Source organism: Rattus rattus, chromosome 1, assembly GCF_011064425.1.
Source record: "Rattus rattus isolate New Zealand chromosome 1, Rrattus_CSIRO_v1, whole genome shotgun sequence".
In the NCBI taxonomy this organism is placed as follows: Eukaryota; Metazoa; Chordata; class Mammalia; order Rodentia; family Muridae; genus Rattus; species Rattus rattus.
The window spans coordinates 158,379,712-158,404,200 of NC_046154.1; the positions used below are offsets into that span (position 1 = coordinate 158,379,712).

The window sequence follows — 24,489 nt, forward strand, 5'->3', positions numbered from 1 at the left end:
TGGTACTTTAGAATGAGACACCAAGGTGAACCTTAAAATTTGAGGAACATCAAGTAACTTCCACTTTTCCAAGGGGGGAATAGAAGACATTGCTCTGTTCTTATGATTTTATGATAGGTATATCGATTCTTCACTCAGGATTTTCACACTAGTTAAGTTTTTTTTTTTTTTAAATTCTTGTCTGATGTTTTGTCCCCATCCACTTCCCTGCAAGCATGTCGGTAGGACTAAAATGACACATTTACTGACAGGAACCCATAAAAGCATGTGTGACAGAAATCTCAATTGGTTTCTGGTTTGTTTGCCTTAACTTTAATTATGTGTCCCTTCTTTTTTTTTTTTTTTTAAATCACAGCTTTTCCTTTATTTTCACTAACTCTTGGCATTGGTCCTAAAGTCACACAACAGATACAAAAACTGCCATAGGTGAATCTTTCTGTCCATTGTCACCACAATGGCTTCAGAGATTAAAGAATCCTTAAAGCACAAGACAGCAGCAAAATACCTTCAGAAAGACAATTTAGAGTTCATTCCAACTCATGCTTCTCCTGTACAATGGGGAGAAATCTTTTCTGACTCATCAAGTGCCCAGCTCAACTTTTCCCCAAGCAAAAATGGCTTCTCAGCAAAGCAGGAGCTGCAAAAACTCTGGGAGATGTTTAACTCATGGTTGCAGCCAGAAAAACAGAGCAAGGAGCAGATGATTTCTCAACTGGTCTTGGAGCAGTTTCTCCTCACTGGACACTGTAAAGACAATGTTGTCTTGAAAGAGATTTGGGAAGCAAGTGGAAGAAACATGGGGAGATTCATGGAGGGGCTGACTGATGAGTGCTTGAAGCCTCCTATCATGGTGAGTACCTGAGGGGCTTAGTTGGAAAGAAAGGTAGCATGATTTGGGTTTTGGGAAAAGTAGCATGCTTTGTTCTGTTTTGTTTTTCTTTGATTGATCATGTGTATTTTTTCTTTTACAATTGAGATTCAATTCCCCAAATGAAAATATTTATACCCAAGGAAACTTACGGCTTCAAATTATTATTACAGCAGAAAGGATCCTATCACTTAGGCTTGATGTGCATAAATAAATGTCATATACTTACGTGTTAGCAGAGAATAAAAAAATTGACATGGGGAAGCCTTTAAGGATGTAGAGGAGATACATTGTGTGTGTGACACAGCTTGTTTATGGACATGCTTACTGTGTAGTCATGAGGAGTCCACTAGATCCTGCCCCACATACTTAAAAACAAGGTTTCCAGCAGTAGCCTGTGATCCCTGGGATTGTGTGGCAAAAACTGGTGATCAAATTGACTAGATGGATTCCTGAATTGGCTACTACATGAGACAGATTCTTTGTCTAAAAAACTGAGGGTTCAGAATATTAACATTCTAATATTGAAATATGGATACTACATATAAACAAAGCAATGCAATGCCCATATGAATTTCCTTGATTAATAATGGTACTTCAGTCAGTCCAAATATTCATATTTGAATATATCTAATATAGATTTAATTATGTTAGATGTTTACTCAAAGTTGAGATTTGCATAATTCTGTATTGACAGAAATGTTGATGAAACTGAATATATTCAATTATATCATATACAGATTCCAACAAACCGATTAAAAAGGCTTTCTGTTATTTCAGATAGTTTGTTTGAATTTTTATTTGTTAAGTTGTTTGGTTCATTTCTTGGTTGGTTGCTACCTAGTATTTGTGATTTGCAACATGTTTTCCTTATGAAGTCCTCTTTGTCTTTGGAATCAGAGGAACTACCCTCCTTCTGCTTCTCAAACGATAGGTTAACTGGTTAGACCACCACACCTTACAAGTTAAGTATTATACTGGCCATACATTTTGAGATTTATTTTAAGCTCAAAATTGCATGAATGAAAGTACATACTAAGTACACTGCTGGTATAATATCCTGTCATGTTCCTGAGAGTAGGCCTTGTGTTTCTTTGAGACGTTGCACTTTAAAAAAGAAGATCATATAAAATAAGGCCAATCTGGAAACATGGGAGGGACAGTTTAAAAAAGGCTTATCCCCGTTCAATGTAAATTAAATATGGTGGGCAGAGCTTGTAGGAATATAACCTTTTCCTTCTCCAGGGACAGTGACTCAACATTTGAAACAACATCTATAGTAACTTTAGACATCAGAATTTGTGAATGCCATGAATAGATCATTAGATTTTAGGACTAAACAAATGAAGTAATACATAGTGGCCAGCCAGTCTTTCAGGGCTAGATGGTTGTGGGCAGGTATCTGTAATCCACAGATTCAAGGACAAGCCAAGGGTAACCTGGCATTTTTTACAGGTCTATGTCTCCATGCAAGGACAGGAAGCCCTATTTTCTGAAAACATGCCATTAAAAGAAGTCATCAGGCTTTTGGAACAACAGAAATCAGCAACAAGCCTAATACCAGAGAGCACAAAGATGCCGGAACACATCACAGAAGATATATTATTGTCCACAGGTTAGTTGGTAACATGGACAGAAGAGACATGTTTTGTGGGGATCCATTTTTGGGTACATTTTCATAGATTGTATTCTTTCCACAGGACAAGAAAACAGTGAAAATAAACATACTTCTGGGAATTCTACTGAAGTAAACATTGGTGATAGCAGTACTGGACATGAGATGAACTCCCTTCTTATTATACAGAAAGAGCCGTGTCCTGAGCAGGAAGAGGGACTTGCTTCTTTTCAATTCGCTCAGGGTGCCAGAGCAAGTCAAGGCAACTCCAGTCATCATGTAGAGTTTCTGAGTGCTCACACTTGCAGAGATATCCCCATGGAGGCACAACCAGTGATTTTCTACAGGACAAACACCTCTGAAGACAGGGAAGAGTGCTGTACCACTTCCAAGAATGCTACTCAAGAAAAGGGTGGTGATAATATTCCTATGAGGAAGATGGATTCCATCTTCATTAACCAGAGAATGTATCATCCTGAACCTAAAATGGGAGATGTTTCTTATGGGGTTCCTCAGGATTTTACAAGAAGAAGTCCTGGAACATCCACAAGCCAACAAGAGTCACTGGGGCTATCTTTTTCTGAAGATGACCCTAGAGACATTCCAGGAGTCAACTCCAGGCCAGAGAAGCTTACATCTGAGGCTGTACTTCTTTATCAGTATCAGGAGGCAAACTCGACAAATAAAAGTCATCAAAAGAGGTTACATGTAGGTGCTAAACAGTACAATTGTGAAAAATGTCCTAGGACTTTCAAATATGCCAGTCATCTTTCACTCCACCAGAGAACTCACCAAAATAAGAAGGCATTTGTGTGTCCCACCTGTCAGAAAACATTCAAAAGAGCCTCTGACCTCCGATGTCATGAGATCATACACAATCCAGAGAAGCCTTTCAAATGTAGCACATGCGAAAAGTCCTTCAGCCACAAGACCAACCTGAAGGCTCATGAGAGGATTCACACAGGAGAAAAGCCTTATGTCTGTTCCCTGTGTAATCATAGATTCTGCCAATCATCTACGTACAACCGTCACCTGAGGAATGTGCACAAGTCTGACTGAATTGTGGATCATCCTCAACAGAAGCTGGTAGGACTTTGGACTCAGTATGTCATGTGAAAAGAGAGAAGAATGTAGTTACTAAAGTGTACTTTCCCAATGAAGATGTAACATCCAACTTGTGTATTACTTATTTTTTTCTTCCATTTTAATTAAATTATTTCTTGTTTACATTTCAATTGTTTTTCCTTTTCTCAGTTTCTTGTCCATAAGCCCCTTAGCCTCTCCCCCTGACATTCTATATGGGTTTCCCCCCGCCTTCACCCCTCATTACTACAACACTGGGTGTCCAACCTTGGCAGGACCAAGGGCTTCCACTTCCACTTGTGTTGGAAAAAGTCTACTCACTGCTACAACAAGCTTATTCTTCAAAGTGTTGCACAGGGTCCATCACTTATATTCTTAGGGTAGTGGTTTAGTCCCTTGGGAGCAATGGTTGTTTGGCATTTTTGTTTTTTTGGGATCTAAAGACCCTTCAACTCCTTCAGACCTTTCTCTAATTCCTCCAGCGGGGTTCGGTTGTCACTTCAGTGTTTACTGCTTGCATTTGCCTCTGTATTTGAAATATTCTGGCTGTGTTTCTCAGGAGAGATCTACCTCTGGTTCCTGTAAGCATACACTTCTTAAGTTCATCAATCTTATCTAGGCCACATGTAGGGCAGGTTGTGAATGGTTGATTCTTCATTCTCTGCTACAAACTTTTTCTCCATATTTCCACCTATGGGTATTTTTGTTCCCTTTTTAAAGAAGGAGTGAAGCATCCCCATTTTGGTCATCCTGCTTGAGATTCATGTGGTCTGTGCATCTTGGTTAATTTGAACATTTTGGCTTATATCAACTTATTAATGGGTGCAAACCTTGTCTGTTTTTCTGTGATTGTGCTGCCTCACTCAGGAAGATATTTTCTAGTTTCATCCATTTGCCTATTAATTTCATGAAGACATTTTCTCTGATAGCTGAGAAGTATGCCATTGTGTAGATGTACTACATTTTCTGTATCCATTCTTCTGTTGAAGGGCATGTAGGTTCATTTCAGCTTCTGGCTATTATAAATAAGGCTGCTGTGAACATAGTGGAATATGTTACTTTGTTGTATGCTGGAACAATTTTGGGTATATGCCCAGGAGAGGTATAGCTGGGTCCAAAGGTAGTTCAATATCCAATTTTTTGAGGAAGTTCCAGACTCATTTCCAGAGAGGTTATACCAGTTTGCAATCCCACCAACAATGGAGGAGTGTTCCTCTTTGTCCACATCCTCTCCAGAGACTGCTGTTTCCTGAGTTTTTCATCTTAACCATTCTGACTGATGTTCGAGGAATTCCAAGGTTATTTTTAATTTGCATCTCCCTGATTAATAAGGATGTTGAACATTTCTTTCAGTACTGCTCAGCCATTCAAACTTCCTTAGCAGTGAATTTGTTGTTTAGCTCTGTACCCCATTTTTTAATAGGGTTTTTTGTCTCTCCAGAATCTAACTTCATGAGTTCTTTGTATACTTTGGATATTAGCCCTCTATCATATGTAGGATTGGAAAAGATCTTTTTCCAATCTGTAGGTTCCCATTTAGTCCTAAGGACAGTATCCTTTGCCTTACAGAAGCTCTGCAGCTTTATGAAATCCCATTTGTCAATTCTTGATTTTAGAGCAACAAGCCATTGGTGTTCTATCTGGGAAATTTTCTCCAGGGCCCCTGTGTTTGAGAACCTTCCCAACTTTTCCTTCTATTAGTTTGAGTGTGTCTGGTTTGTTGTGGAGGTCCTTGATCCACTTGGACTTAAGTTTGTACAGGCAATAAGAATGGACTGATTTGCCTTCTTTTACATGCTTACTTCCAGTTGAATGAGCACCATTTGTTGAAAATGCTACCTTTTTTCCATTGGATGTTTTTGGCTCTTTCTCAAAAATCAAGTGACTATAGATGTATGAATTAATTTCTGGATCTTCAATTCTATTCCATTGATCTACCTTCCTGTCTCTGTACCAATTCTGTACAGTTTTTATCACTAGTTCACTGTAATACAGCTGAAGGTTAGGTATGGTGGTTCCCTCAGAAGCTCTTTTATTGTTGAGGATAGTTTTTGCTATCCTTCGAGGTTTTTTATTTTATTCGAAATGAATTTACAAATTACTTTCTAACTCTACGAAGGATTGAGATGGATTTTTGATTGGGATTGTATTGAATCTGTAGATCGCTTTCGGCAAGATGACCATTTTTACTATATTAATCCTGCCAATCCATGAGCATGGAAGATCTTTCCATATTCTAAGGTCTTGTTCAATTTTTTTCTTCAGAGACATGCAGTTCTTATCATACAGACCATTCACTTGCTTGGTTAAGGTCACCCCGAGTTATTATATTATTTGGGACTATTATGAAGGGTGTCATTTCCCTAATTTCTTTCTCAGCCTGTTTTTCTTTTGTGTGGAGAAAGACTACTGATTTGTTTGCATTAATTTTAGACATAGCCATTTTGCTTAATTTGTTTTTCAGACTCACTACTTCTTTGGTGGGACTTTTGGGTCACTTAAATATACTATCAAATTTTCTGCAAATAGTTATATTTTGACGTCTTCCTTCCCAATTTGTATCCTGTTGACCTCCTTTTGTTGTACGATTGCTTCATCTAGGACTTTGAGAACTATATTGGATAAGTAGGGAGGCAGAAGGAAGCCTTGTCTACTCCCCAATTTTAGTGGTTTTGCTTCAAATTTCTCTCCATTGAGTTAATGTTAGCTACAGGGTTGTTGTATATGGCTTTTACTATGTTTAGTTATGGGCCATGAATTACTGTTCTCTCCAGGACTTTTATCATGAAGGGATGTTGAATTTTGTCAAATGCTTTTTCAACATCTAATGAAATGGTCATGTAGTTTTTTCCTTGAGTTCATTTATATAGTGGATTACATTGATGTTTTTGCCATATATTAAACTTGAGTGTTATCCTCTCAGGTGTACAGTCACTCCTGGCAGCTGGCTTTTAGCACTCTGTGAGGGCACAACTGGAATTGTCCTGCCCCTACTGTTCTTAGGTCCCTGTGCTCAGGGGCCACAGATGATGCTAGGTGTTTTCCTCAGGGGCTGTAGTGGAGATAGGCATTTACCTCTTAAGTCAGGAATGTGAGCTTAGAGTAGTCTCCTCTAGGTTTTCAGGGGTATCTCTACCTCTTAGTGTCTACCTCTCCCTGCCATGGGATTTGGGTGCAGGTAGCAGTTTGATCAGTTCAGTTCAGATCTGTGTGCTGATCTGGACCACAGGGCCTGTGCAGCTGACTGCTCCTATATTCATTTTTCCAAACACACTGTGCAGTCTCCTCTTGGGCCATGGATGTGGGCAATGGAGGGCAGAAAAAGCAATCGGTCCTGCCCTGAAGTCTGAAGATTGCCAACACTTCTGGTTGATCAGCTCTCTCTCCCTTGGGATTTGGGAGCAGGGAGGTGTGATATGGGATGAGAAAAGTTGGGGCCATGGCCTGAAATCAGAGGTGCCTGGTGCCTTTTTGTGTCCTGAATCCACCAGGCAGTTCACTTGGAGCAGAAAAGTTAACCTTATCTCTGCTCTCAGGCATGTAGTCTCTCCTTGTCGCTGGCTTTCGGGTCTCCATGAGGGTAGTAACCTGAAGAGTCCTGCCCCTACTACGAGGTCCCTTTCGCAGGGGCAATAAATGGTGCTAGGTATTCTCCTCTTGAGTTGGAGCAGAGAGTAGTCTGCTCAGTTCTCAGGAGTGTCATGGCTCACTGTAAAGGAATGGGTTCATCCAAGCATCTCAAAATTTAAACCTATAAATGTCCTTTCCAAAGGAAAGACAGGGAAAAAATGGAATAGAGATTGAAGGAAAGGGCAACCAGAGACCACCCCAACTAGAGATACTTCCCATCCACAGACACCAAACCTCCACACTATTGCTGATGTATAGAAGTGTTTGCTGAGAGGAGCTAGATATGGCTATTTCCTGAGATCTTCTACCAGCATCTGACACATTCAGATCCACATATTTATAGTCAACTGTCAGATAGTGCTGTGGACATGAATGGAAGACCAAGGGAAAGGGCTGTTGGAGCTGAAGATAATTGCAAATCCTTAAGAAAAATAAGATCAAATAACTGGATTAGCAGAGCTCTCAGGGACTAGACCACCCATGGAGAAATAACATGGAGGGAGCCAGGACTCCAGATACACATGTAGCAGAGAATTATTACTTTTGTAGACAATTATTATATTTGCAGAGGACCTGAAAGCAGCTTGGTAGAAAACAGCCAACCCAAGTGGTCGTAAACCCCATTCTTGTGGGGAGAACGTGTGGTGGCAGTCCCAAGAAGGCACCCAGGACTGCAGCTAAGGCTCATGACTAGCACCTGACTTCCTCACACACCTGAAACTAGCCACGTCCATTGGGAGAGCTGCACAGGGAAACCATGACACAAGATCTGGCCATGTGATGTGGACCTATGAACTGAGATTATGCAGACTTGACTGACAAGGTGGGGTTGAGGGAGGACATTAGGGAGGGTGCTCGGGGGCTGAGAGAGGGAGAGAGAAGTAAAGAAAAGAAAGTTTCCTGTCTGCATGTTGTAAGGTTCCTGAATAAACTGCTTTGGGAAGAACGCTGTGTCGTCTCTCTTTTCTGCGGGTCAGAGACAGAAGTGACACATTCTGATAACATTTAATACTCATCCTGCATTTTGAGGAAATACATACGTGTTTGCAAAGTATCATTCACACAACAGTAAATATTAAAAATAATTAAATAACACCATCACTCTACAACTTCTTCCTTTTGTGGTCCATAAGTGATAGCAGTAATGATAAAAACTGTATGATATTGGTACACAGACAGGAAGGTAGTTCAATGGATTAGAATTGAAGACCCAGAAATTAACCAACATACCTATGGTCACTTCATCTTTGACAAAGGAGCAGAAAACATCCAGTGGAAAAAAGACAGAATTTTCAACAAATGGTTAGGTTTCTAGTGGTGGTCAGAATGCAGAAGAATGCAAATCGATATATTCTTATTGCCTTGTATAAAGCTCAAGTGCAAGTGGATCAAGGACACCCAGATAAAACCAGATATACTGAAACTAACAGAAGAGAAAGTGGGGGAAGAGCCTCGAACACATGGACAGGGGGAAATTTCCTGAACAGTACAAGAATGGCTTATGCTCTAAGTCAAAGAATCAACATATGGGACCTCATAAAATTGCAAAGCTTTTATAAGGCAAAGGACACTGTTATTAGGACAAATCTGCAACCAACAGATTGGGAAAAAACTTGGCCAATCCTATGTCCAATAGAATGCTAATATTCAATTTATATAAAGAACTCAAGAAATTAGACTCCAGAGAATCAAATAACCCTAGTAAAAATGGGGTACAGAGCTAAACAAAGAATTTTAAAAGAAGGAATCTGAAAAGGCTGTGGAGCACCTAAACAAATGTTCAACATCTTTAGTTATCAGGGAAAAGAAATCCAAACAACCCTGAGATTTCACCTCACACCAATCAAAATGGCTAAGATCAAAAAAACTCAGGAGACAGCAGATGATGGCGGGGATGTAGAGAAAGATGAACACTCCTCTATTGTTGGTGAGATTGCAAGCTGTTACAACCACTGTGGAAATCAATCTGGTGGACCTGAAAACCAAGCTATACCACTTTTGTGCATATACCCAAAATAATCCAACATATAACAAGGACACACGTTCCACTATGTGTATAGCAGCCTTATTTATAATAGCCGGAAGTTAGAAATAATGCAGACGTCCTTCAACAGAGAAATGGATACAGAAAATGTGGGACATTTACACAAATGGAATATTGCTCAGCTATTATAAACAAGGAGGTCATGCAATTCTTAAGCAAATGGACAGAACTAGAAAATGTCATCCAGAGTGTCACAAAAGAACATACTTGGTATGCTTTCACTGATAAGTGGATATTAACACAAAAGCTTGAAATAACCCAGATAAAATTGACAGATCACATGAGGCTCAAGAAGAAGGAAGACCAAATGGTGGATGTTTCAGTTCTTCTTAGAAAGAGGAAGAAAAATATTCACAGGAGGAAATATTGAAAATTTGGACCAGAGACTGCTCCACCTGGGGATCCATCCAATTTGCAGACATGAATCTTAGACAGTGTTATGGACACCAAGAAGTGCATGCTGGCAGGAACCTGACATAGCTGTCTCTTGAGGCTCTGCCAGAGCCTGAGAAATACAGAAGCAGATGCTCACAGCCAACCATTTAATTGAGAATGGGCTCCTTATTGGAGAAGTTAGAGAAAGGACTGAAGGCAATGAAGGGGTTTGCCACCCCATAGGAAGAAAAATTATATCAGCCAGCCAGAACCCCAGAGCTCCCAGGAACTAAACCACCATCCCAAGAGTACACAGGAATGGATGTATGGGTCCATCTGCATGTGTAGCAGAGGATGGCCTTGACTTGACAGCATCAATGGGAGTAGATCCCTTTGTCCTGTCAAAGCTGGATGCCCTATATAGGAGAATATAAGGGTAAGGAGGTGGGAGGGAGTGTATGGTCTGGTGGGGAAGTACCCAAATAGAATCAGGAGTACAAGATTGAGATAGTGAGTTTCTGGAGCAGAAACTGGTAAACAGGATAATATTTGAAATGTAAATAAAAAATCCAATAAAAGAACAAAAAGACAAATCTACAACACTTATTTTGGTGTCCAGGCATTTCCCAACAAACAACAATGTATACCAATTTCACTTAGCCAGGGATAGTTTATTGAGATTTTCCCCAGGACTGATCAATCAGTTCCACAGAACAACCTTGGGCACCACTAAATCTGAGCCAGATTCATACAGTTTTGAAGCCTAAAAACAGCAAAACTCTGTGCCAAGTTCTTTCACCAATCTGTATTTAGGGACAGGAGACTTCCTAAGGAACATATGATAGCGGCATGCTTATCTTGTACTCAGTGGCTGGATTAATCCACTGTGACAGGGTGACTTGACTTGCCTAGAATTCATGTCCCAACTTGATAACCAGGGATTCAATTACCCACAAACATGGCACAGGTAGGATGTTGATTCCCAAGGACGTCATGCATCCAAGTTTATTGAGACTAATATATAAGCAAGAATAATTGACCTCTATTATGATTGGTTTCCAAGAACCATAAAGCATAGAACGTAACAGATATTAAGTTAACAGTTAACTCAGGCATGAAAATGTTTCTAGTTACATTACGAGTATGTTTCTTTTAACAGAAATAGGAATATATGAGCCAGTTCGCTTGTAATGGCATAAAATGAATGTCTAGGCAAGTAATAAATAAAAGATAAAACACTTCATGTGGATTTTTCGAATGAATTAAAAGACAATAAATCTATATTTCTATTTTTCTACAATTTTCATAAAATCCTTTTATATAAACTGTAGAGTTGCTTTAGATAGACTTGTGGTTATTTGGTTTGTTAAATAATGTTAAGAATTGTTTAAATATCTGGTTCTTTAATTAGGATTTAACTCATACAGTCTTCTAATGTAGATAAATATTGAGACGAAGGAAGAAAAAAAACAGAAAAAAGCAATTCACTTATCTATCATAGAGAAGTTCTGGCTATATATTGAATCACATTTCAATAGCATACAGAGAGCTTCCTATCAAGAAGCCATTTTCACCTGTAATAATTAGCCTCCACAGTGATGCAGTCTCCCCTACCTTAAAGAAGACTCCACATAGCAGAATGCAGTCCTATTACAACTGACTGTATTTTTGAGTCTCACTTAAAAAAATTAGAAATGGAGACAATGTGCTGTACTCCATCTATATCCTCAGTCTGTTGGTTTCACCAACTTGGTATGAAAAGAAAGCTACACTAATGGTGTACTCCATGGAAGCACAGTTGTTTTCTGTGGGAATGGCTACAGGTTCCATATGATTGTGAGTAGAATCTGAGTAAACAATGTATACATTTATTATTCTTTGGCATATTTCCAATAGACCATTGCCATTTTCATAACACCTCTGTGTCACTGTCTATGTGAAACTTTCCTGTCATGATGTTTTAATATTAACTTGGAGTAATGTAAAATAAGTTACACAAATAAATTTAAGAAACCAATTATTTCTGGTCTCTGAGCCCTTCGATCCTAGCCAAGATGCCCTGAGAAGCCTTCATTGTCGGGGGGACATCCATTCTTCTTGCCAGCTCAGTCCCCACCATCATCAGACCTGCAGATCCTGAGTCATAGAGGTAACCTTCCCTTCCCCCACCCATCTTCCCTGCTCTCTGATTATTTTAGGGTAACCCAAGCCTCCCTAAGCAGCCTACTCTCCCAGGGTGACCTCTCATCTATTTTCTGCTCTCCATCCACCTACATCTGACCTGTAGCTCTATAATCTTTATGGAGTTTCAGTTCTAAACAATAAAGTCATGAAAATCTGGAAACATTCACCCTAAGGGTTCCAATCAGAGTAGCACCATTCCAGGATCACTGAGGTTCAACTTCCTCCCACTACCTGCTAAAACAAGAACACCTAGGGACCAACACCTTCCAGATTGTCCCGCGCGCGATCTCCCGCTGGCAAGAAGCACGCGGACATAGAAATCCTAGCTATGAGTAAAACTTAATTTTTATCTTAAGGAGAAGCCCCTTTGCCACGCCAACATGGTGCGCTTATAAACCCCCTAACGCCGCGCATCCACACCTGATTGGTCGCTTACTCATGACCTCATCAGGCACGCCCCGGAATGGGCAAAGACCTGGCACGAAGGCACTCTTGCACAAGCGCACACGGTTAATCTCCAGATAGGGAGTCGGCTGGCGCGGCGAAGGCTAGCGCCATCTTGACTGACTTGGCCTTCCACGTGGGGCGCAGTGGAAGCCAGCGCCATCTAGTGGTGGCGTATGTTATTGCGGCCCTCTACACCAGATGACTGTAGGCTCCCTAAATAACACCTTCATCAAAGACAGGGTAAGATAACATCTCCAATGCACAGGTACCCCACAAGAGCAAACCATGGTTATCTTAACACAACCAAATCTTATGAAAATGACTGTATATCCAATATTATAATGTTGATAGACACTGTTAAAGAGGAAATGAATAAATTCCTTTATAAAGTGCAGGAAAATATGATCAAACAGAGAGAGGTATTTAAAGGAGAAACAAATAAATTTCTTGAAGAGGAAAATACAACTAAACAGTTGAAGGAAATATATAAAACTGTGTAAGACCTGCAATTGGAAATAGAAGCATAAAACACACACACACACACACACACACACACACACACACACACACACTCTGAGAAAACCCTGTAGATGAAAAACCTATGAAAGAAAACGAAAGGAGAGGAAATGGAAGGACATTTAGGAATCTCACTTGTAGAAGGTGCAATAGAAGATATTTATATAGCAATCAAAGAAAATGTTAAATCCCAAAGAGCCAGAATCTTACATGTGTATTTTGCCTCAATATTCTGTCCAAGATGTACAAGCACAGGGAAAGGCAGTTCTGGCATGAAAGGGACCCTGCATACCTCCACTGCATCATCTTCAGAAGAAAGTGCCCGGAGGGACTCTTCTGTAGACCTGGAGGTAGCTGAAGTTGCTCTTGTAGAGTTTTCAACAATTCTATAAGAAACACCTGTCTCAGTGGGATCAAGCAACACCACTTTCTTGGTTAAAAAAAAAAAAAGGAAGTCCATGTCATTTCCAAGACTGATATCACCACAATTTACTTCACTAGCATTCCCATAAGTGTTGCTGGCCATCTTCCTTGTTTTCAGTGTGGTATAGTCTGTAAACAAATCCATGTTGTAACTCCCTAGAGAAAGCATCAAAGGAATGTGCCCTCAGAAACTCTACCTAGTGGCTCATAGTGCTTTGGCTTGCTCTTCAGTCACCCTGATGTGACACACACAGAACAGCACCCCCTTTAGGGGTACTCATCTATTTGGATGGTTGCCAGGAGATCTGTCTCACTTAGGGGATTATTATCACCATTATTTGATTCACTAGAATTATAGGGACAGGGGCAGGTGCAGCGGCAGGGACAGGGGCACTATCTTTACTGTCTCCATGTTTTGTGGAGATAAGAATTTTTGGCCCAGAATTTGTCCCCATGTAACACCTCTTTTCTCTGAAGCTTACCTGGTGCCAAGAACATGACATGGGGTATCTGCAATGATGTTCTATCTCTCTCTAGTGTTACTAATTGCTGTTGTTTTAAAAGCTTGATGACTTCTTTTAATTGTATGTTGTCAGAAATGAGGACTTTCAGTTCTTGCATCGAGACACAGACCTGTAAACAAAGCCAAGTGACCATTGTCAATGAATATGTTGATGACAGAAAATCTGCCCTCAAACTGCTTGTACAACATCGTTGAACTATGGTTAGCTCATCTCTCTAGTGCTCATATCTAGTGATATTGTCCTGGCATTCAAAATTCTGTTCTGTGAAGTCACTATTCACATTGTATTTGCAAGTGTTCTGTCACTCTCCAGAGGAAAATGGAAAATTAGTTCCTGAAAGCCTTGGCTAAAATAGTTTTTCAAAAGGTCAATACATTGAAGGAAGATCAGATAATTTTGGGCCAATTTGAAACATGAGAATTTTTCCCTTCGAGAAATGCTCATTGTTCCAGAAATTGTCTCCCATGCCACAGAAGATATTGCAGTTACAGAAATGGCTGGCTTATGGAAAGAAGACCAAGGCTGGGCTAGACCAAGCAAAAAGAAGGGCAGTCTGGAAAGCAGAAGGATTTGTTTCTGACACAGAATCCTTTGAGGTCTGCCATCTATGGAGTCCTACTTACACATTGAAGTGAGTTGTCCTAATACATCTTATCTTTGAATAATAAAAAATTGACAATATACTCTCAATTGTCAGTTTTCATCACTTTGTATTTCTTGTTTTCACACCACCCCCTGGTTTCCTCAGCAGCTGTTAGTATGTGACCAGAAATCCATTGTTTTATTATTATAATCATGTGATAGGTTTACATTTCAAATGATATTCCATTTTCACCGCCACGAAATTCTCAAGCCGTCCCACATCTATCCCCTTACTCTTTTCTTTTTTTTTAGGGTACTCCTCCACCCACTCACCCACTCTCTCCTTAATGCTCTATTATTACCCTATACTGGGGCATCAAGTCTCCATAGCATCAAGGGCCTCTCCTCCAATTAATGCCAGATAAGTCCATCTTCTGCTACATTTGGATCTGAAGCCATGGATTCCTACATGTATAGTCTTTGGGGTTTTTTTTGTCCACTGGAGCACTGGGTGATCAAGTTAGTTGATATTATTCTTCCTTTGGGATTAGAAGGATTTTACACTAGGCTTTTTAGTTGGCAGCATGTGGCTTCTGACATGAGTATCGTCTTTTATAGAGGCTAGAAACTACAATTGAGTGCATGCACACACACGCGCGCGCGCGCGCGCACACACACACACACACACATACTCACACAAAAACAGACAGACAAAACACACACAATGCGTATGACTTTTTCAAGCATCTTTATTGTAAATGAGATGCTCTCTAACCTCTCTGTTGCATTCTACTACATTTTCAAAAATAATTTAATAGAAAAGTGTTTGAAAAAATGTACAAAACAATCACGGCAGGAATTTTGTTGGGTTTATGTATTTTTATACACATAGATACATACATAAATACCTAGACACATAGATCAATTAATAGGTATATTTTTATTTTGTTTTTATTTTTCTGAGAAAATACTAAATGAATGCAACTCATGGAAGAAAAAAATTACATAGTGTGAAAGCAAATTTGATCACAATGAGTTAGCATGGTGTCATGAGAGGATATACAAAAATCTTTCTTGATTCCATGTTGATTAAAACAGTGCTGTAAGAAAACAGGAAAACAGGTCTACAGGAGTGCTGATGCAGAGGCCTACATGAGGGTCCAGCCACTGTCAGAACAGAAAGACAAGCTAACACCAGAGACAACCCGATGGAAAGAAGCAAGCACAGGGACCTAAGCAAAAGAAATGAACACTACTTGGCATCATCAGAACCCAGGTCGCCCACCAAAGCAAATACTGGATATCCAAACACACTGGAAAAGCAAGATTTAGATTTAAAATCACATTTTATGATGATGATGAAGGATGTTAAGAAAGACATAAATAACTCCCTTAACGAAATATAGGACAAAACAAGTAAACAAATAGAAATCCTTGAAGAAGAAATACAAAAATCCCTTAAACAATTACAAAAAAACACCACCAAACAAGTGAAGGAATTGAACAAACTGTCAAGGATTTAAAAATGGAAATAGAAACAATAAAGGAAGCACAAAGAGAGACAACCCTGGAGATAAAAAGCCTAGGGAAGAGAACAGAAGTCATAGATGTGAGCATAACCAGCAGTATACAAGAAATAAAAGAGAGAATCTCAGGGGCAGAAGATACCAGAGAAAACTTTGACACAGTCATCAAAGATAATGTAAAACCCAACAAGCTCCTATCCCCAAACATTCAGGAAGTCCAGAACACAATGAGAAGAACAAACCTAAAGATAATAAGTATAGAAGAGAGTGAAGGTGCCTAACTTAAAGAGACAGTAAATATCTTCAACAAAATTGTAGAAGAAAACTTCCCTAACCTGAAAAAGAGTTCCCATAAACATACAAGAAAACTACAGAATTCCAAACAGATTGGACCAGATGAGAAATTCCTATTACATAATATTGGAAAGACACAATGCACAGAACAAAGAAAGAATACTAAAAGGAATAAGGGAAAATGTCAAGTGACATAAAAGGGCAGACCTATCAGAATTACCCCAGACATCTCTCCAGAGATTATGAAAGCTAGAATATAATGGGAAGATATTATGCAGACTCTAAGAGAACACAAATGCCAGCCAAGATCCAGAAAAATTCTCAATTAACATAGATGGAGAAACCAAGATATTCCATGACAAGACCAAATTTACACAATATCTTTCTACATATCCAGCCATACAAAGAATAATAGATGCAAAACTCCAACACAAGGTAGGAAACAACCCCTTAGAAAAAGTAAGAAAATAATCTCCTTGAAACAAAACAAAAAGAAGAGAGACACACAAACTAAAGTCCAGCTCTACATATGAAAATAACAGGAAGAAACAATCACTATTCTTTAATATCTCTCAACATCAATGGATTCAATTCCCCAATAAAAAGACATAGACTAACAGGCTGTATATGTAAAAAGGACCCAGCATTTTGCCACAGAAAGGAAAAGCAACTCAGGGATAAAGACAGACACTATCTCAGAGAAGAAGGCTGTAAAACAAGTTTCCAAGCAAATTGTCCAAAGAAATAAGGTGGAGTAGGTATTCTAATATCAGTTAATATCAACATTCAACTAAAAGACTTCAAAAAAGATAACGAGGGACACTTCATATTCATCAAATTAAAAATACACCAAGATGAAATCTCAACCCTAAATATCTATGCTCCAATGCATGGCAACTACCATCATAAAAGAAACCATACTAACATTCAAAGCACACTTTGCACCTCACACAATAATAGTTGGAGATTTCAACAGTCCACTCTTATCAATGGATAGATCATGGAAACTGGAACTAAACAGAGAAACTAAATATAGAAAAACTAACAGTAGTTATGAAACAAATGGATTTAACAGATATTTATAGAATATCCCAAAGCAAAAGGATATACCTTCTACTCAGCACATCATTTTACCTTCTCCAAAACTGACCATATAATCAGTCACAAAACAGGCCTCAACAGACACAGAAAGATAGAAATAACCCTGTGCATCCTATAAGATCACCACAGACTAAGGCTGGTCTTCAATAATGATAATGATAGAATGTCCATATATACATGGTAGTTGAACAACTTGACCAAGCAAGAAAAAAAGGAAGAAATTAGAGACCTCTTATGATTTAATGAAAATAAAAATAAAACATACCTGAACTTATGGGACACAATAAAAACAGTGATAAGAACAAAATTCATAGCTCTGAGTGCTATGGAAAAAGAAACAGGAGAGAGCATACATCAGCAGCTTGACATCTAAAACTCAAACAAACAAACAAAAAAATTACACACATGAGGAGTGACTTTAACCAAGCAAGTAAAAGATCTCTATGACAAGAACAACTAGTCTCTGAAGAAAGAAATTGAAGAAGATCTCAAAAGATGGAAAGACCCCAAATGCTCATGGATTGGCAGGATTTATACAGTAAAAATGGCTATCATGCCAAAAGCAACCTACAGATTCAAATCTACACCCATTAAAATTCTGACACAATTCTTCATAGAGATTCTCCATAGAAATTCTTCAAGAACAATCTGCAAATTAATTTGGAATAACAAAAACCCAGGAAAGCTAAAACTATCCTCAACAATAAAAGAACTTCTGAGAGAATTACCATTCCTGACCTCAAGCAGTATTACAGAGCAATAGTGATAAAAACTGTATGGTATTAGTACACAGAGAGCCAAGTAGATCAGTGAAATAGAATCAAAGACCTGGAAATGAATGCACACATCTATGGTTACTTGATCTTTGACAAAGGAGCTCTAAAACCATTCAATGAAAAACAGATAGCCTTTCAAAAATGGAGCTGATTCAACTGGAGTTCAGCATGTAGAAAAATGCAAATTGATCCATTCTTATGGCCCAGTACAAAACTTAAGTCCAAGTGGATCAGGGACCTCCACATCAAACCATATACACTCAAACTAATTGAAGAAAAAGTGGGGAAAATCTTGAACACATGGGCATTGTCAAAAATTTCCTGAACAAAACAACAATGGTTTATGCTTTAAGATCAAAAATGGACAAATGTGTTATCATAAAACTGGAAAGCTTCTGTAAGGCAAAGGACACTGTCATTAGGACAAAATTGGGAAAAGATCTTTGCCAATCCTGCATTTGATAGAGCGCTAAGGTCCAAATATACAAAAACTGAAGATGGTAGACTCCAAAGAGGCAAATAACCCTATTATAAATGGGGGTCTGGAGCTAAACAAAGAATTCTCAGCTGAGAAATATCGAATGGCCAAAATCACCTAAAGAAATGTTCAACATCCTTAGTCATCAGGGAATGGAAAATCAAAACAACACTGAGATTACATCTCACAACAATCACAATGGCTAAGATCAAAACCTCAGGTGACAACAGATGCTGGGAAGGATGTGGAGAAAGAGGACCAATCCTCCTTTGTTGGTGGGATTGCAAACTGATACAACCCCTGGGGAAATCAGTCTGGAGGTTCCCAGAATACTGGAAGTATTATTTTTGGAAATAGCTATACCACTCCTAGGCATATACCCATAAAATGCACCAACCTACAACAAAGACACATGTTCCACTATGTTCATAGCAGCTTTATTTATATTAGCCAGACACAGGAAAGAACCCAGATGCCCTTCAACAGAAGAATGGACAGAGAAAATGTGGTACATCTACACAATGGAGTGCTACTCAGCTATTAAAAGCAATGACTTCATTAAATTCAAAGGCAAATGGATTGAACTAAAAACTATCACCCTGAGGGATGTAACATAATCCCAGAAATACACACATGGTATGCACTCATAGATAAGAGGATATTAGTCCAAAACTTGAATTAACAAAGACACAATTCAGAGCTCAAGAAGAATGATGACAAACGTGCAGACACTTCAATCTTTTTAACAGTCTGAACAAAAATATTCATAGGAGGGGATACGGAGGCAAAGTTTGGAGCAGAGACTGAAGGAACGGCCATTCAGTGCCTGCCCCACTTGTGACCCATAAATATACAGCCACCAAAACTAGATAAGATTGATGAACCTGAGAAGTGCATGCTAATAGGAACCGGATAGAGATGTCTCTTGTGAGACGGTCAGAGCATGTTAAATACAGAGGCCAATGATAGCAGCAAACCATTGAACTTTGAACGGGATCTCCATTGGAGGAATTAGAGAAAGGATTGAAAGATCTGAAGGGGCTTGCGACCCCATAAGAACAACAATCACAACCCACCAGAGCTACCGAGGACTAAACGACTAAGCAAAGACTATACGTGGTCTGACCCATGGCTCCATCTGTATATGTAGCCGAGGTTAGCATTGTTGGGCAACAAAGGGAGGAGAAGCCCTTGGTCCTGCCAAGGTTGGACACCCAGTGTAAGGGAATGTTGGTAGGGCAGTAAGGAGAATTGGATATGGAGGTGGACACTTTTATAAAGAAGGGAAGGGGGAGCGGTGAAGGGGCTTATGTACAGGTACCCAGGAAATGGGATAATATTTGAAATTTAAATAAAGCAATATTTAATTAAAAAATTTAAGCTAACACCCCTCTCTCAAAATCAAGAAAATTCTATCACAACTTTAGTGTCTGACACTAAATATTTCATCATAGTCCTACACATACTTCCGGGGAAGATAAAATGGACGAAATGGCATGTATAACAGAACATAACTTGCTTCAACAGTGAAAAATCCTGTTTCGAGGATCAGAAGATTTATCATAAAAACACAAGAAGATGTGTCCTAGATCACAGCTTAGAAAATTACCCCCTTAGAAAAATAATGTTATTTTTGTTGTTCCTCAAATTTTAAATTATACCCATGTCTCTAAAATACCACAGAACCACACTTTCATAAGAAAAATATTAAAAATGAATGAATAACAACATCAAATTCACAAAGAAGCAAAAAGTTATCCTTAAACACATACATAGAAAGAACCTGTACTAGAGATGCACTCAGTTTTCAAAAAATAAATAAATAAATAAATAAATAATAAATAAATAAATAAACCCCATGATTATAAATGTTGTTCAAAGAAAACTACTCAACTCTTGAAATCTCCACATTATTGTGATGAAGGTACTCCACGGTTCTGATGTTCCCCCTAGGGAACACACATTTCCATACTCAAGCATACAAAGGAAGGAAGCCTATCTATTCTCAAACCATACCTCTTCATTCACTGAATCTCAAGGGTGTTTCCAGGAACCACTAGAAGGTAGTTTTGTCTAGCCCTCTGCTCTGATTCATCTGAGGTTCTTTCTGAAATGGCTTTTCATAGAGTCTTCAGTGAGTCAGTTACAGATGCTATTTAATATCAGAATGCAATTGGATATGATCTACTGTGTCTGGGTATTTCAAAATTTGTTAAAATCCTATGGTTTCTGGAAGTTGTAGATTGTAATTGCTTCAGTAACCATGGATAAACCATTGGCATTGGAATAAGATAGAGATCAGGAGGCAACCAAAATGTGTAGCCCTATATAGAAAAGACAGAGGCTGAAGAAAGCTCATCTCTAACAGCAGAGAAGAGCATGTATTTCATTTTTGGAATTTATGATATTTAGTGGGCAACAAATGAAGACAGTAGTATGATAAAATAGGGGTATTGTTGTCTCTTTTTCTTTCTTTTCCAAGCACCTGTGTGTGTATGTTTGTGTGTGTGTGTGGGCAGGCAACTACTAGTTTTTGTATTAGTCATGGTTCTCTCTCATCAAAGAACATGTGCAATGCTTCTGACTCTTATAGGAAGTTATTGTAATGACATACAGTCTGCAGTCCAACACACCGGATAAGGGGCTGCTGTGTCCAAGAGCACATGAGTTGCTAATCCCACGGAGACAGTAATTTCACCTGCTCTTTTGTACTTTCTTAAGACTTAGGATCCCATGGCTGTGCTGGCAAGTAAAAGACAGCAGGAAAAGAAGAGTGAGGTTTCTGTCTTCTCATGTTCTTATGCAAGTCTCCATTAGAAATTAAATCTGAGATGGCTCAGTCTAAAGGGGTGTACCAACATGCCTGAATCTAGGCCTCCCTTTGTCTCAAGGTGACCTTGATCTCTGATCTGCTTACCCCAGTCTCCTGAGATTAAAGGCCTGTACTACCTTGAATGAGCCAAAGCTTTTCAAGGCCAATATGTCCCAAGATCTCCACATGAAGTACCATGACAGAAGCCTTTGACTTCCTGCCTCAAGATTTGAATCACAAGGGTGCCCTCCATTTCAGGACTGTAGTTCATTCCAGAAAAAGTCAAGTTGACAACCAGGAATAACCATCGCACTTGTTTTTTCAAAAGTTTGACTTATACCAAAGTCTGCTCACAACCTCATTAATTTGGTCAGAATGATTTTACACTACAATCCCATTGCTTACCTTTCCTCGGTGCTAATGTTTCTGAGGTGCCTTACTACTTCAAGCCTTCTTTTTTTGGTTGTCTTTGTCTTTGTTTTGCTTTGCTTTTGGAGACACTGAATTCCTATGTAACCCTGTCTGCAAATGAACTAATATGTGGACCAAGTTGACCTTAAACTCACACACATTTATGTCTAACTCCTGATTACTCTAAATATAGATGTTTTCCATTATGACTGGCTCTCTCCAAACAGCGAATGATCTTTGTTTCCCTTTCTTCAAACCTTATTTTCTGATGGATTATCTCTATGCAATTGCCATTCATTTGTTAAGAACTAAATATAGTTTTCTCCATCTTCTAATCTCCACCCCTCCATCCAGACCTCTCTTGTCATGCTTCTCATTCTTTATCCCTTTCAAGGTCATGTAACTTACCCTTGAGTTATTTTCTTTACATTGTTTCTCTTGGTCTGTGAATTGTGGGATTGTTGTCCTTTATTTTAAAGCTAATTTCCATGTATAAGTGAGTCAATATTATGTTTGTAGTTCTGGAAATATCTTACCTCATACAAGGTGATATTTTCTAGTTCCATCTATTTGCCTGCAAATTTCATGATGTCAATGTTTCATCAGCTGTGTAATATTTATTCTGTATATATTAACACATTTTCACCACATTTTATTTTTCCATTTTCCAGTTTGGAAATGTATAGGTAGTTTGCTGTTTCTTGCTTTTACGAGTAAACCTGTTAAGAATATAGTTGATGGACAAAGAATTCTTATGTTACAGTGAAGCATCCTTTGGGTATATACACTGGATTAGTATAGCTGGGTCTTCAGGTAGATTGAGTCCTAATTTTCTGTGGAGCCAACATATTCATTCCATTATGACTGTGTAGGTTTGTACTCTTAACAGCAATGGAAGAGTATTCCCTTGTTCTATATTCTCAGCAACATGAGCTGGCACTCATGACATTGATTTTAGTCATTCTTACAGCTGGAAGATCAAATTTCAGTCATTTTAATTTTCTTTTTCACAATGGCCAAGAAAGTTGTACATTCCCTTAAGTCCTGTGGATCCATAGGAGATTATACTGTGGGAAATTCTGTTTAGATAGTGCTACATGTTAAATTATATTTTTTGGTTTGTTGGTTACCTAGTTTCCTGAGTTCTTTATATATTTTAGATATCAGCCCTCTGTCCAATGTATGGCTGCTAAAGATGTTTTCCTTTTCTCTTGGTTTCCATTTCGTCCTTTTGTTTCTATCTATTGCCTTAATGAAGCTTTTCAGTTTCAGACAACAAAACAGGAAATGCTGTTGGAAAAAGGAATCCTCATTTTTAAAGGTAAGTAGTAAAGTACTTCATTCATAATACAAATAAATACAAATATTTCTCACTAAATTGAAAATAGAATTAGGATATAACCCAACTATATAATTTCTCAGCATATACCATAAGGACTGTATGTCCTACTATAGAGAAATTTCACATGCACTTAAGTTCTGTAAATTTAAAACAGCAGAGAAATGATGTTCATTATTAGAAAATACAAGTTTGTTAACAATACACAGCTGAGTTTTGTCAATCTGTGAAGGAAAATAAATCAGTCAAATTTTGAAGAACAAAATGGACTTGCAATAGTTGTGTCTGTGTATGGGTGTGTGTGTGTGTGTGTGTGTGTGTGTGTGTTTGTGTGTGTGTGTATCAAAGATTTTCCGTTTTTCTAATTTAATTTTACTTTTTTACCACTTTACATCCAGCTCACTGTTCCCTCCTAGTCATCCCATTCCAAAACCCTTCTTCTAGCCCTTATCCCTTTCTCTGAGCAGGCATCCCTACAGGTATCTACCACCCTGACTATTCATATCTTTCTAAGGCTAGGTACTTCATGTCACATTTAGGGCAGACAAGTCACCCAGTAAGAACAATATATCCCACATGTAGGCAATATTATTTTTGGGTCAGCCCTCATTACATTTGTTTGAGAAGCATATGAAGATCAAGCTCCACGTTTGCTACATATATTGGTGGAGAGCCTAAGTCCAGCCCATGTATGTTCTTATGCTGGTGGTTCAGAATTTGAGAATCTGGACATAGATATGAAGAACATTATTTCTCAATGAAGGATATGAATCACAATGTCTCTATATATTTAAATGTCAAGAAAAGGTGGTTATGGACTATGAGACCAGAAAGGTAATCAAAAAAAGGTGGAAAAAGAGCTGTTGAGAATCAAATTAACAAATAGGACAAATGTGCCATTGAAGAGAAGGAATAACAAAGACAGATGATGTCTCAAATTAACAGGGATCCATACATATCTTTTTGCTGAATAATCATAATAGAATCTTGATACATATCAACCTGAACAGATGAATTAATTTGTGAATACAAACAATATTTAATACAAGCAAATCTATTAGCAAAATTAAATCCAAATCTTAGAAAACAAATATCACATAGGAAGACAAGTAGTAACTTATTCTTTCTTAAATGTAGTAAAATGATATTGAGAAGCAGATTGAGCAGTCCCAGAAAAGCTTCCATTAGCAAGCACAACTTCTTTTAATGTATCAGCATTCTTCCACACATGAATTTGAAATGCAGTAGTATCTTCCACAGAGGACAGTCAATTATCAGCAATGCCACCATCTCACCATACCTTCAGCAAGGATCCATTCAGGTGTTCATTCTCCTCTCTGCTCATCCTGGTAACATTAGAAAAATCAATAACAAATGTAATGTTATTCCAATTTTGGTTTATAGACCAAGCTGTCAATCGCTGCAATGGAGTCCTGGAGACTGTAACCTTTTTCCTGGTAA

At 38.5% G+C, this 24,489-nt stretch overlaps 1 protein-coding gene across 1 annotated transcript; it reads left to right on the top strand.

The window, feature by feature from the left end:
* Positions 1 to 454: 454 nt before the first annotated feature.
* LOC116908059 (zinc finger and SCAN domain containing protein 4F-like) lies at positions 455 to 3,542 on the top strand. Its single transcript, XM_032911366.1, has 3 exons — positions 455 to 850; positions 2,324 to 2,483; positions 2,569 to 3,542. Exons 1-3 carry the CDS (start codon positions 455 to 457, stop codon positions 3,540 to 3,542), a joined length of 1,530 nt encoding a protein of 509 aa, XP_032767257.1.
* Positions 3,543 to 24,489: the final 20,947 nt, after the last annotated feature.